Consider the following 15365-nt stretch of genomic DNA (forward strand, 5'->3'; position numbering starts at 1 on the left):
TTTGAACTGTTGGCTTATTAAAGCCTAATACTACTTGGCAAATTACAGTCATAGACCTTGGAGGTTTATAGCTTTCAGTTCCCTCAGAGCATAACAAAGTGGTTTGTAGTGGATGAAATATTCAGTGAACTACTGTGTGTTTTTAGTTTGTTAAAAGTGAAGTAGAGAGAAAAACTTGATTCCTTCTGCCATTTAAATTCTAATTCTTGTATATCTTATGGCATCAAAAGACTTTTACTATAACAAATGACTTGGAAGGCGATTAGGGATGTAACGGTATCAAATTTTCATATCATGATAATTACTGATCCATTTATCATGGTATACAGTATTATCACGGTATTGTTTTGAATTACAAAATGGGTTTAAAGAAGAATACATTTTATTGTTGTCCTTAATTACAAGATTTACTTACTTGTTTTCTTGTTGTGGTTTTGGTGTTTATTGCCATATCAGCATCAAGGGCTATATCATGGCAAGTACAAGTTATAATCATTAGATCTATAAATACAGCAAAAAGATAAAATACACTAAAACAGAAAAAAATATAAATAAATAATTCTATACAAGATGTTACTTGTTTTTTTTTTTTTTTTAATTAAACGATCACAAAGAAAGTAACTTTGCCTCAGCAAGTATTGGCGCTGACTACCACCCCTGGAGTCGCGAGTTCGAATCCAAGGTGTGCTAAGTGACTCCAGCCAGGTCTCCTAAGCAACCAGACTGGCCCGGTTGCAAGGGAGGGTGGGGTAACATGGGGAAACCTCCTCGTGGTCACGATAAGGGGTTCTCGCTCTCAATGGGGCACGTGGTATGTTGTGCGGATCGTGGAGAGTAGCATGAGCCTCCACATGATAAAATGCGCAGATTGACTATCTCAGAAGCGGAGGCATCTGAGACTTGTCCTCCACCACCTGGATTGAGGTGAATAACCACGCCACCACGAGGACCTACTAAGTAGTGGGAATTGGGCATTCCAAATTGGAAGAAAAGGGCATAAAAAAAAAAAAAAAGAAAGTAACTTTGCAAAGATCAAACCATATAAGATTCAAAGAGACATGGTGGCTTTCAAAAGTCTGAGTCCAATGCTTCTATTTCACATTTATCTAATTTATTACGGTTTATTTTAATTGCAAATAAACAAGTAACAACAATGGGAACATTTAGAGGGAAAAGTTCAATTAGTTAAATTGAAAAAGAAACATGAATTTTAGAGTTTCCTAGTAATTTGGTATGTCTTCCTATTACTGTAAGAGTTAGAGTGTTGGGAATGTTGATTTATTGATGGAAATGCTACAGTGCATTCAGAAATATCTAAACAGTTTGGTTAATAGGATATCTAGAAATGTTTTTTGAAGTGCCCACGATAACAATATTGTGCATGTTAATTACCATGATATATTTTATTATTGAAAATCTGCAAATGTCTAAAGGCGATACAGTTTAACGTTTGCATTTCATAAACAACTACATTTAAAAACTAGTCAACATTTGATCAAATTGCATGGTTGCGCAAATGAAGGAGCATTGCACTTGCGATTCAAAGGATCAAGGTACGAGTCTTGAAGGATCGGCACCTGAGCCAAAAGTGTCATAGAAGCACCACTAAATGACATGCTTCTGCAATTGTGTTTTTTAGGTTTATGGTTAGGGTTTATGGTTTTGTTGATTTAAAGCTCGATAGAAAATGGAACTCACTTTTAGTGCCACTCAGTGGACAGATCACCTCGGAACTGCCGCAATACGTGTAAGGAACCACGTATTATCATTTTGCAAAAATCTCGTCACAGACACGTAATTTTCATGAGATCACGCTGTCCATATTTGAGTAAGCAACCACCTACTGTAGCAGCCACCTAGCAATGCCCTAGAAACCAGCCAGAACACCCTACCATCTGCCTAGCAATGTACTAAAAACCACTCAGAACACTTTTACAACCAAATAGCAACACCCCGGGATTATGGCAGTGAGTTTTGCATGGGTAAGCACCACTCACATTTTCATCAGAAAATTTCAAAATATAGCTTTAATAACTGTTTTTATATAATTCAATTATGATATGTATCATAAAGAAGGAAATGATGCATGATGCACAATTTCTTCCCATTGTGGCCATTAAGTCTCTGATTAGGCTCAAAACCAGGCCAGCCATAGTCCTGATTTAACCCAGACTAACCTCTTGGGTAGTGCAGTATAGGGATAAGCTCAGGGCTGTTTTCTTACACTCTGCATGGAGCGGAACACTTCAGATGTGGATTTAAAACATCAACAACGAAAAGCTATGTATACAGTACACTACAGTACATGTTGTCATATCATTCTAAAGTAATTAATTTGTTGACTAGATGCTGCATTAATAGAGAACAGCAGTATGTTTGCCAACAAGGCTAAGAGGACGCTAACATTAAAGCTAACCTCAAGCTTTTAGAAAAATGCAAGTCCTACCCAAATGTATAAATGTCACGAATGTTACCATCTATTACCATCTAATTGCATTAGTTTATATGCAGCTGGTCACGTTTATGCATTCATTAGCCAGCTAAGTTGCATATTTAAAGCTAGTGACGTGAGAAAGCAAATTAATATCTTCATGCAGCCGAGATAAACATAAACAAATCAGAAACCCATCTGATTTCAATTCAGTTTTTTTATCCTCACTGTAATACGATGACTTCCTGCACGAGACGCTGAAAAAAACAAAAACAAAGGGAAACAAAGATGTTCGTCTAGCGCACTTTTACATAGAAAAACAAATGGATGGTTGCAAAAGCGTTCGGTGTGAACAGTCCCTTACAGTTGGTGGAGGTCTTTGGCCGTTGCGTCTCTTATAAGCGTTTCTCAGATTAAGCAATGAGTTGTTTAAATGCTTTGTCAGGAAAGATTTTCAACTTGGAAATGTGTGTCTGTCTCAAGATTCTCGCGTTCGGTCCCAGTCTGTTGTGTTCCGTCTGTTTGAACAGCCCCTGGCCTGTGCTCATAGTCTGAGCCACTGCACCACCGAGTTCAGCCGAATACCACTGTTTTCTATGAATATTGCTACTCTACATACAACTGTACTGAATAAAAAATAATATGGTATTTCGCTGTTATTATGAAGCTTGAGTCTGGAGTAATAGGAATCAGTGTAATGTAACACCATGTGAACTGTTTATTGAAGCGTGTACTTTGAGTGTTATTTTTTCATTCAGTATCAATTTTAAAAACTTGTTCGGTTATCAGCAGGTACTGCCCAATTTAGTTATCGGTATCGGTAAAATCCACTATCGGTCAACCTCTAGTAATTTTGTGAGGTATTATGTACAGTGAATCAGTCATTATAACAAAACATATTGACTGGCTGACTTTATACTGTAGTGCTTATAACACAGCTACTTACCAAAAAAAAAAAAAAAAAATGACATATTGATCGGACTTTATTTTATTATGTGTGAAGAAAGAAACCACAGAGTGATACGAGAGACACAGCTATGTAGGAAATCGGTTGCCTGGGCTCAGCTGGCACAATGGTCTGTAATTAGACAAAAATATTTGCTGCAATTGATAAGAATCAAGTATTGTAGAGAGCTTCGTAATGATGTTTGATATTTGTACAAATATAAATTAGGATAATGACCTATTATAGTGCATTGATTAACAAAGCCATCTTTGCTTTTTCAAAGTTAGGCATAATTTTTAGGTATCTGTAGGTTATTATACATTTTGGTTCACTAAGTTGCTCGATAACCACTTTTACTCGCCAAAATAATGTTAATGCAGCATACAGATTGATAAATATAAAGAATCATTATTTTTCTAGTTCTGAGAATAGATTTGTGGGAGTTAATGAGTTAAGGAGGTGTAATTATACTGTACCTAAAATAATACTCTTGTATTGAAGATCAGCATAAGAACAATGTCATCTTTGTACTTTCTTCAACCGGGTCTCTTAGAATCATGTTACTATACCTAAATCTTTGCAAAATAATTTAAGTTCCTCATTGTATACAGTATATCACGGCAGTTTCCTGGTGAAATGAGCACTAGAGGTGCTACCACTACAATGACTTTAATTCCCTTTTTCACAAAACACATATAAAATGGGAGATTATCAGTTCATAAACACTTTTGCCCCATTCCTCACACAATGCTGTGCTTTTATGACATGTAAACGTTTTCACAAAAGTTCTTAACTTGTTGGTGTTGCATTCTAACATTTACATTAAATTATCAACTACATTTAAGCTTGTTTGGGCGCAGTCAAATCACATGGTAGCTCAACTTGCGCTATCAGTTAGGTTTAGGTTTAAGGTTTAGGGTAGGGAGGTAGCTTTTGTTTATTTTAAACTCAGTCGACATTTCACCTCGAAACTTCCACTATACGTGTAAGGAACAATGTAATAACATTTTGCAAACATGTCATTAATGATCTTAGTTTTAGTCTGTCTTTCTTGCATAATGTCTTAGTTGCTGCTTGCTGCAATGGCGATTGCTGTTTGTATTGAATTGTTATTGGGTGTATTTTTCAGCTGTAAATACAGCTTTCTTTAGTGTTTGCAGACTTATTGTGTTTATTTTGTTGGTTGTTAGAGCGCATAAGAATTATTATTCCTCTACCATTTACTCTAGACTGTGTTCATCAAAAGTTTCTACACATAATTTATTGGCATTGTTGCATTCCGGCATGCGTTAAAACCCCCCACCACAGCACTTTTATCCTTTAACCTCTTGACCGCTAAGCTGTTGCAGACCACGTGTCACTCAAGAACAAGGGATTGTGGGTAATCCATACAAATCAGGGCTCAGACTGGTGTTTAATACTTCTCCTTTCATGGTGTAGTAGGATCAGCCAGTTGAACTCAGTCCACCTTTTAATATTTAAGAGAAATTACAAAACAAACTGTGACACCATTGGCATGCAATTGTCAAGAGACATCTAGGCTTGAAGATTTTAACATTTTAAATTCAAGTGGAAACTAGTTTAATAAGCAAATTTGCCTAAATGTGACTGATGCTTGCTGACAACAGCTTTTTCAGGATGTTTCATTTAAATATACCGTAAGCATGAGGACGTTTGAGCAACTGGTCTGTGTTGTCCAGCATTGTTTTGTTTTTGTTCCTTTAAAATGTACTGCCATCGTGTTACACAGAGGAGAAAATCCATTACGACATAATAAGCATAAGTCATTCATTGATGCTCACTCAGTAGTGGTACCTTTTAAGGTGAGCATGGTCAAGCATCACTCATATTCAGAAACTGTAAACATTTAGATGAATAGATTGAATTGATTGATTGAGTTAGGCCCATCTGAATAGCTACAGTACATTTTTACTACTGTATAATGTGTTGTGTCAACATATGTTTCTTCATCCCTAACAGCCTTGAGCTCATATATGTATCTTAATGAATACATCTAAAATACACCGTCTGAATGGATTGATTTATTTAGAGAATCTAGAATTCATTAAGAATGTAGAGAGGTTTCCTGTAGGACTTTATATTATCTGGTTCCAGAGAAGCAAATCTCTTATTAGCCACATTCTGAAATCTACCGAAAAAAACAGTCATATAGTCTTATTTAGTTTCTGAGGATGATATATTACAGGCCTTTGGCTAGTACTGGGCTAGATTCCTAGCTCATGATTCAATGGCTCCGGTGCATTGGAATGCTGCACAGTTCCTCCACACAGCTATAATCAAATTATCATCCAAAACAAGTGCAATGATGCTGAAAATGGGGTATTATTTATTTATTTTTATTTATTTTTCATAAAAATATTTTCTATACAAACATTTTAAACACCTGAAATAAATAAACATCCAAGCCTCTTAGGCCAAGGCAAGGCTTAAGCCAAGTTGTAAAATGCAGTAGGATAATAGAGAGAGAGAGAGAGAGAGAGAGAGAGAAATCTAAATATAACCTAAAAAAAATAAGATTATAAACAAATACATGAAATAGTAAAGAAAGAAGAAGTAAATAATAATGATAATAATCTATTAATATAAAAATACATAGAATAAATGTATGTGGTAATACGGAACACTTAAACTTATGGGTTGTTTAAAACAGGAGTTTTAAACTGGGGTCTGGGGACACCTGCGGGTCCACAAGGGGGTGCTAGGGGGTCAGCGTAAAATTTCAGAAAACAAATGTATGTTTAATGAATAAAAATTTAACATTTATCAAATTTGACATTATTACTGTTTCATTCTGTTTTCTAAGGACTACAAATAGATTTGAATTTAACTGAAAATGTTTTTCTTCTACCACCCCTGGAGTCGCAAGTTCGAATCCAGGGTGTGCTGAGTGACTCCAGCCAGGTCTCCTAAGAAACCAAATTGCCCCGGTTGCTAGGGAGGGTAGAGTCACATGGGGTAACCTCCTAGTGGTTCTTGCTCCCATTGGGGCGCGTGGTAATTTGTGCATGGATCGCGGAGAATAGCATGAGCCTCCACATGCTGTGAGTCTCTGCGGTGTCATGCACAGCGAGCCACGTGATAAGATGTGCAGATTGACTGTTTCAGAAGCATAGGCCATCCGGATTGAGGTGAGTAACCGCGCCACCACAAGGACCTAGGAAGTAGTGGGAATTGGGCATTCCAAATTGGGGAGAAAAGGGGATAAAAGAAAAAAAGAAAAGAAAATGTTTTTCTTCAGGTTTTTACATGTCATGTAACATGTTACTCTAATAGTGGGAAGATAAAAGATATGTTAATACAAAGTAAATATTTTACAGATATTTATTTATTTATTGTTATACAATAACAGTATAAAATCCAATTATTTAATTTGATTTTATATTAAATGTAGTTATTTAATAAATTATTATTGATTTTATAATTATTAAATAATTACTTCCAATTATTTAACAATATAACGCTTAAAAAAAATTCTCAAACAGTAAAAATGTGTCTTTATACATGAAAATATATTGCTGCCTTTTTATTGTTTTTGGAAGGGGGTCCCTCGCAAAGGGATCATCATATTTAGGGGTCCTTCCTTGGAATCAAAAAGTTTGAAAGCCCCAGTAATAAGACTTTAAACCCCTCTATGTAAGATTCTGGATTTGAAAAGGTGGTATTTAAAAATTGATCATTGCTTTGAGGGTTTTGTGTTCAAATATAGTATGAATGATTTATGATGTCAGAAAAATAACATGTTTTAAATTTGCACCAGTTTTATAGGCCCCCAAAATATGGGTTGTCCATTAAACATAATAATGAATAAAATGATCCTGAATTCATGCACATATAAGATATGCAGCAGTTCTGAAATGTGCAATAAAGACATTACTTTTGATCCTATCCATATCTTTAGAACAACATGATCACATGGGAAGTCGGCATGCTGTTTCTAAACATTACGGTACCCTAGGATCGGCAACAGTTTGCCGACTAACTGACATGCCCTATCTCCCATCGGACATATTTGGAACGGCTCAACAACAATTACTTTCCCTTGTGGCACGACTGGTAGCGCGTTGCATCAGTTGCATGGGAGACAACAGTTCAATCTCCATTCAAACGAGGAAGTAATCACATTTGTATAAACAATCATGAGCATGATAAGGAGGTTGCATTTTTATCCCTAACATTGCATTTTGCCTCTACTAATGGTTAGGGTTAGATTTGGGTTTTGGTTAGGGGTAGATTAAATAAAATAAGCATTTATCTTGACTGTTTTACACCCTGTTCAGCTGAAAACAATTATTTTTACAACTGGCTTCTGGCAAACTCTCCTGGATATAAATGGATGTCACGCTTGTTCATATGCTTTGAAACACTTACTGCTTTAGCCTCTGGGGGCAGTGTTTCCAAATTCGGTCAACATATACCGATTTTGGCTAAAGAAAAATCGGCACACACTTGCCGATTTTTATGTGAGATCAGGCTGCTTTAGAAACAGACCCCTTGGCACAGATTTCCATCCTGTAATAGTGGTACTATAAAACTTCTAATATAGGTGACCATATATTTTTTTGGCTCAATCAACCCACAGGGATTTCAGCATACACGGTAATATGGTCCTTTCAGCCAAATCTTGACCTTGAATTTTATTTAGACATTGACATCATACTAGGGGGAGGTACACTGCCAACCTGTTTGAGACACAAATTGCATTGTAACCAGGTTGCAATGCTGAAATGAGGCAGACTTTAGGCGATCAGCATGAAGCCTGGACCATTTTGCGAGCTACTCTGACCGAGATACTGTGTAAAGCAACCAAACAACCACAGTTTGTTTTATTTGACGTTTAGTTGACTTAGAGATTAGACTTTATGTCAGTCCAAAAGTAATCGATTATCCGTTACTAAAAGGCGTCAATTATTCAACAGACATACTAAGTTACTATGTCTCTCAAAATATATGAATATCTTACAAAGATTCTGTGTTATGTACATCACAATCATGCATGAGAAGCAATGGTAGTAGGTGTAAAGGGGGGCGGCATATTAAAGAGTATCATGAATTCAGACTGGAGATGTTCAGCATTAGAGTGTTAAGAGCCGTGTCTTACAGCAGCAGGCTAAAGATATAAAGCAGAAAAACACATTTATGAGTCATAACCAGGCAGACACTTGCAACAGGACATTACCGTTCATATGTTTGGAAATACTAAAAGAAAATGATAATTTTATTCACCAAAGATATGGTAAATTGCTCAAGAATTACAGTAAAGATATTTTTAATGTTAAAAATGACTTTTTATTTAAATAAATGCCGTATTCTTCAAACTTTCTGTCCATTCAAGAATCCTCCACTTGCAGCAATGACCCCAAGGCATTCTAGCAGTCTTTTTATAGATCATCAGGTAAAGTTTCATCCCATGCTCTCGAAAGCATTTCCCACGGATTTCCCAACCAAGCTTTTTTAACAACAGCTCAACACATCAAACTTTGATTTATTATCCATGCATTTCCATTCTTTTGCACATTCTACCAGTTTCTTCTTATTTGCTAGTTTCAGATGTGGCTTTTCTTTGCAGATGAAACTGGTGTTTGGGATGTACTGGTTATTAAAGCTGCCAGTTTAGGACCCGTGAGGAGTCGGTTTCTTAAACTAGAGAGTCTGATGCATTTGTGTCTTCTTGGTGTTGTGCTTCTGGGCCGTCCACTTCCCTTTCTATCCTGGTTAGATTCATTTTGATTTCTTCTTTCAAATCAGTTGTGCATGAAATAGCCTTCATCTCTCCAAAGAATATTAGACTGATGAATTTTTGGAGATACTTTTCTGTTTTTAGCCATTTTTAGTACCAAAAATGTACTTGCAATGGTAAATTGAATTGCAAGAAATGCACGTGTACTCAATACTTCAGCAGCTGACAAACTTTGTTTCGACGTCCATTCTTCATTATGTAGCACAACCGTTTTCAACTGTTCTAACAAAAAGAAACATTTCTTGAGTAGCAAATTAGCAATTTAGAATAATTTATTAAAGATTACGTGACACATTGTATTCTTAGTAGACTGGAATAATGGCTGCTGAATGTGGCTTTTCCATCACGGGTGAAAATAGAATTTTAAAATATATGAAAATATTTTCATTTATGCATTTGCTTTTATCCAAAGTGAATTACAGTGCACTTATTACAGGGACAATCCCCTTGGAGCAACCTGGAGTTAATTGCCTTGCTCAAGAACACAGTGGTGCTTGCTGTGGGGATTGAACCAGCAACCTTCTGATTACCAGTTATGTGCTTTAGCCCACTACACCACCACCACTCCTATGATATAAAACTTTGCTGAATTACTAATGTATAATGTAGTGTTTTTGATCAATTTAATGCATCCGAGGGGAAGAGAAGCATCCATTTCTTTCAAGAACAAAAATGTCTCAGTGTTTGGTCTTCTCTCTAACACTTTTCTGTCTTTCTTTCTGTTGTCATCTCTTCACCCATTATCCTCTCTCTTGGCATAAACCTTCTTTTTATGTCTCTCTGGCATTGTACCAAATCCTAATTCAGTTGTCTCTCTCTGTGCTCTATTAATAGAAATTCTCAAAGATGTATTTTGATTCAGTTGTGTCACTTTTTAGCCGTGAATATATTTACAGAATACCATGGCCTCATGTGCCTTATTGCTTTACATTTTTAATAAACATATATTAAGCACACCAGTTTTTATTAAAATGTTAGTTTATTAAGAACATTTATAAAGCACTTCTGCTTGAAGCAAATTGATATCCTTCGACAGGGGACAGTAACATTTTTGTCATGAAGTGCCATTTTAATTGTCCTTTTAAATCACTTAATTAGTGACCTAGAAATCTTAAATATTTCTTATTCATTCTATGTTTTTCTGTTTAATAAAGCTTTGTTTTCTGATACTGTTTTTTTTCTAGGTATATTTAGATTTTGAGTCAGACTCATATTTTTTAACCCCACTATGTGTGTTTGCTCTTTTCCCTAAATTATGTATTTTGAGAGTCACCTTTAGACCGGTCAGTCATTGTGACATGAAAAGTGCAATAAGTGTTGTGAAAAGTTTGTTTGTCACCCCCTGCAGGTGAGTCAGGGGAATGTTCCTGGAGTGGAGAGAGCCTCTCTGGCCATGGACACTGAAGAGGGTGTAGAGGTGGTGTGGAACGAAGTTCTCTTCCTTGACAAGAAGGTCTTCAAGACAGTGGAGGTGTGTGTGTATGCTTGCATGTGCTAAAAAGAAACCGTTTCTAGAAATATTGTGATGTTATTTTGTAAATGTTGTAAATAATAGTTAAAATGATTAACATGAAATTTGATTGTGTTCTGATTTTATTCTGTCTATTTGTGTGTGTTTATTCGTAAAGGACAAAATGAAGGAGATGTTTGAGAATCTGATGCAGGTTGACCATCCCAACATTGTGAAATTTCACAAATACTGGCTGGACATTGGAGATAACCACGCTCGGGTAACATACAAACACCTGAATGGGGACATATCATAGACTTCTATTGTTTTTATACAAAGCTAATTCTAATTACTATAGACTAACCCAAAGCCACACCAAAACCCTAACCCATAATGAAAACATTTGCATTTTTAGAACAAAAAAAATATATAATTTAATTGTTTTAAATGGATAATTTTTCCAAATGAGAATGTCCCAAAGTGAGGATTGTCAGATTTAGCTCACTTCTGGGGACAATTAACTATGCAGTACATGTACATTCTTTTAATCAGATTTGATTACTTTTAGTTAAAGTAATTAAATTACTTGGGTTACACATATTTCTAAAATAATATTATGTATAATACATTTAAAATGTGACTGTTTGCGTTTCTGTGACAGCTGAAGGATGTGCGACAATAAACAAGGAGATTTGAATTTGTTGAGTGGCAAAGCAAAAACTTTTTTTATGAAGTAATCATTAAAGTAATTAGTCATTTGTAGTGGAGTAGACTTTTTTTTTCTTAACCAACACTGGTTAGAAAACAACATACAAATCTTTTAACCGTTAATCACTGTCTGGGTCATTTTTGACTGAATAATTTTAGTTTTTTTAGTGAAAACGGTTTCCTTAATCTGAGCAGTACAAGGCTTGGTTACTTTTCCTGAACTTGACACCTGAACGCCCCCCAAAAAATTTGGACTGGATTCGAGTTTAGGTGGTTTAATCAAACTGTCCCCAGTTCCTACTATTCAGGACAAATTTGACACTTCATAGGAAATGAATGGGTGAGACTAAAACACAGAGCTTTTTTTATTTTTATTTGTCAAATAAAAATCAATAAATCAGTCATAATGCAGAATACACGCACACACATAAATGAAGAGGTGAGACTATAAAATATCCACAATGCAGAAAAAACACATGTACACACACAGGCATTTTTGGATATACTGTTTTAGTGAGGACATCTCATAGACTTCCATTGATTTCATATCAGGCTAATGATATTTTCCTAACACTACCCCTTAACCTAACCATAACACAAACATGTGCACTCCTTCTTTTCTTTGTAACACAGTTAGATTTGACTGTGGCAACATGGTCGGGTTTGACAGCATATCGGAGAATCAATGCAAAATCTGACACACACACAAAAAATAAAATGCTTCAATTTGACAAATAATTGTGTATTTTTATAATGTATAAATATATATACAATGCATAACCTGTGATAATATGAACATAGTGTTATTACATTGCTTTAAAAAAATATAGGGGTTCCACATTTGATGTTTCGGGTCAAATTTGACCCACACAGATGGAAAGGGATTCTCTATTGATAAGTGTAAAAGGGTTAAGGACATTAAGAATGTAATATAAGAATATATACAAATATATATAAGAAAATAATATATGATAGCCAAAATATAAATCAATTTAAACTAGATTATTTTATTATAATTATTATTTTAACAACTTTGAACATTTGGGATAATGCCGACAAAGCCATTACACTGAACATGTACACATAATCACTTTGATTGCACTTTGATTCACCCCATTCTACTTTTAACCTCTTCACCTCACAGGTTGTGTTCATCACAGAGTACATGTCCTCTGGCAGCCTGAAACAGTTCCTTAAGAAGACCAAGAAAAACCACAAGACCATGAATGTCAAGGTCAGCCTTCCATATGATTTCATTAATAATGAATTAATTAGATTTTGTATGCCACGTACAAACACTGTCATTGTTCTTTGTTTTGCCCATAACATTTGCAGAATTTGTAATTGTGATATTTCTGTGTGAATTTTGAATTTATTGCTGTATTTCAGGCATGGAAACGCTGGTGCACACAGATTCTGTCTGCCCTAAGGTGAGATCATCTTAGACACACTACATTGCATGTGTGTTCAAACATTAAAATTTGTGCATTCCCAGGTGAAAAGACCAGCTTTGACTAGATTGAATTTCCATGCTGGTCCAACATCCAAAACATAACATACAGTATTTAGGTGACCCCACAATGCTGGTCTTTTCAACAGGGTTAAAATGCATGCAGCATGCAGAAATGATACTGATGGTGCACACTCTTCTGTCCGTCAGTTACCTTCACTCCTGTGATCCTCCAGTAATTCACGGCAACCTCACCTGTGACACCATCTTCATTCAGCATAACGGCCTCATTAAAATTGGATCAGGTACATGTTTTCTTAAAAATAGAATTTTGGAATGAAGGGCCGTAAAAATGCATGTAAATTCAGGATTACCTTCCTGATAAAGTTAAAAACCACAATATATTATTTTTACTGAGAAGTGGACCAGTATGTGTTTGAACCACTATCATTTTTGCTCACACAAATGACAAACTCACATAAAAAATGAGGTGAGGGGCACTTTGCATATAGATAAAATGGAACAACACAATCTGTATAAATCACATAATTTCTTTCTGTCCATTCTGTCTGTCCCTGTAGTTTGGCACCGACTCTTTGTGAATGGTAAGAGTAAGATTATTATTATTATTTTTTAATATATATTTTTTAATTTTTTTTAGATTTTACTGAATATGTACCGGTAATAGGTATCAATTTACCATTATGCAGCACATGTTGATAAAAAATAAAAAAAATTCTCTTGAAAATAATAATAAATATTATATCATTAATAATAAAAAATAATATACATTTAAAATTAAATATTTAATATTCTAATATAAATTTTCTAATGAAATATAACATAGTTTTTAAACCAATAAAGCCATTTATTTGCATAAAAGCCTTTATAGTAATGTATTAGAGTTGGAAAAAAGCTAGAACAATGTATTTGTTTGAGAGCGAGATTTCACTTTGACCCTCTCTGATCGTTGATCTTACCCAGTGTTCCCAGAGGGCGGCGTCCATGGCAAGATACACCAACATCGAGATGATAAGAGAAACTTACACTTCTTCTCTCCAGAGTATGGCTGTGAGTGTGGCCAGTTCTTTACTTTGTTTTTGACTCGATGTTTGTGCAGAATATATAGTTTTATAGCAATGTATTTATATATTTCATATATTTCCTTCTTTCTCCTTAGCATGCGAGGATGACTATGCCATTGACATCTTTTCCTTTGGGATTTGTGCTTTGGAGGTGAGATCACTAACACAGCATGACCTGACCATACAGCTTTTTATTGAACTGAAAGAAGTCATCTTACTCAGGCAATGATATTTATGGGTGTTTCTTCAACTTCAGGCATTTTCAGCCCTGTGAATTTCTAAAAAGTAAAATCCTGTAAAAAAATATGTGAAAACAATGATTTAAACAACTTTACAGCCCAAATGATGCACGCGTTTTAATAGAAGAATAAATGTAAGTACTTTTATAGAATTACAAGCTTCACATTTTTGCTATTAAACCCTCCAAAAATTGGCCCCCATTCACTTCCATTGTAAGTGTCTCACTGTAACCTCCATTTTTGCTTTTTTTAAAGAAAATGAGGGACGAGTCCAGATTATTTTTTGGGGTAATCAACATTATGCGACAAATGCTGTCGATTGAGTTTAACTTGTATTGAACCTGGAATTTTCCTTTAGAATTTTGTGGTGGAAATGACAGTGATGGAAATATGTTTTTTTTAAATAAAATTGTCAACTCTTTTGTCTTGCTTAGAGTAATCTCATCAAAGTATCCTAAAGATTAAATAATTAATTAAATAATATTTTCAAACTTTTTGCGTACTTTGGCAAAAATTACTTCAGGATTTGAAATGATGCCCATAAAAATATTCTGCTCACAAGTGATATTTACCTTGATTTTTCTTTACTTTGTGGTGGAAATGACACCACAACTGTGGGACAGTCATAATTTTTGCAAAAAAGTTCTAGAAATAATTTTCACACAATAAATGTTTAAATTGTTTGTGCTCATCTCACTCTGTGATTAGATTATCATCCTTTTAAACATGTAATAATTTGTATTTATATCATGGATTTTCATAGTTTTAATATATGCTAAAACAGTCAAATCTATATCCATAAAAAAGTAGCAAAAAATTATGAAGGCATGGTAAAAAAGTTTTAAAAGTCAGTTTTAATGTGACCTTCATGTAACAAAAAAAAAAAAAATAAAAATAAAAAGTTGAAATCTGTTCTTTTTAAAAAAGTCAACCCCTGGACATTAAACTGCCCTAAACTGAAGAATCACCCATATATGGATTACCGATATACTGTTTCTCTAGATGGCTGTGTTGGAGATCCAAGCCAATGGGGATTCTGTTGTGTCTAAGGAGGCTATAACCAATGCTGGACAATCACTGGAGGACCCACTCATGAGGGTATGTGTGCATACATGATATCAATACTTCTCAGGGTTTCATGTTTTGCTCACACAGGCATGATAGAGAGGAATGACTTTTCTTGTGAAATATACTTACTTTTCTAACTGATCAGAATTAAAAACTACATAGACTTACATTTAAGGAGGGAAATGAGACATACACAGATCAGCCACAACATTAAAACCACCTGCCGAATA

The 15365-nt window shown here is 35.0% G+C and overlaps 1 protein-coding gene across 1 annotated transcript in view; it reads left to right on the forward strand.

Moving 5' to 3' along the window:
* LOC127434641 (nuclear receptor-binding protein 2-like) overlaps positions 1-15365 on the forward strand; it is a 35800-nt gene that overhangs the window by 10015 nt on the left and 10420 nt on the right. The window contains exons 2-10 of the mRNA XM_051687526.1: positions 10484-10606; positions 10764-10865; positions 12438-12527; positions 12683-12723; positions 12954-13048; positions 13325-13348; positions 13728-13814; positions 13924-13979; positions 15070-15165. Coding sequence (XP_051543486.1) covers positions 10484-10606; positions 10764-10865; positions 12438-12527; positions 12683-12723; positions 12954-13048; positions 13325-13348; positions 13728-13814; positions 13924-13979; positions 15070-15165 — 714 coding nt within the window. The remainder of the gene's footprint in view (positions 1-10483; positions 10607-10763; positions 10866-12437; positions 12528-12682; positions 12724-12953; positions 13049-13324; positions 13349-13727; positions 13815-13923; positions 13980-15069; positions 15166-15365) is intronic.

The sequence above is a fragment of the Myxocyprinus asiaticus genome, chromosome 44 (assembly GCF_019703515.2).
Source record: "Myxocyprinus asiaticus isolate MX2 ecotype Aquarium Trade chromosome 44, UBuf_Myxa_2, whole genome shotgun sequence".
NCBI lineage: Eukaryota > Metazoa > Chordata > Actinopteri > Cypriniformes > Catostomidae > Myxocyprinus > Myxocyprinus asiaticus.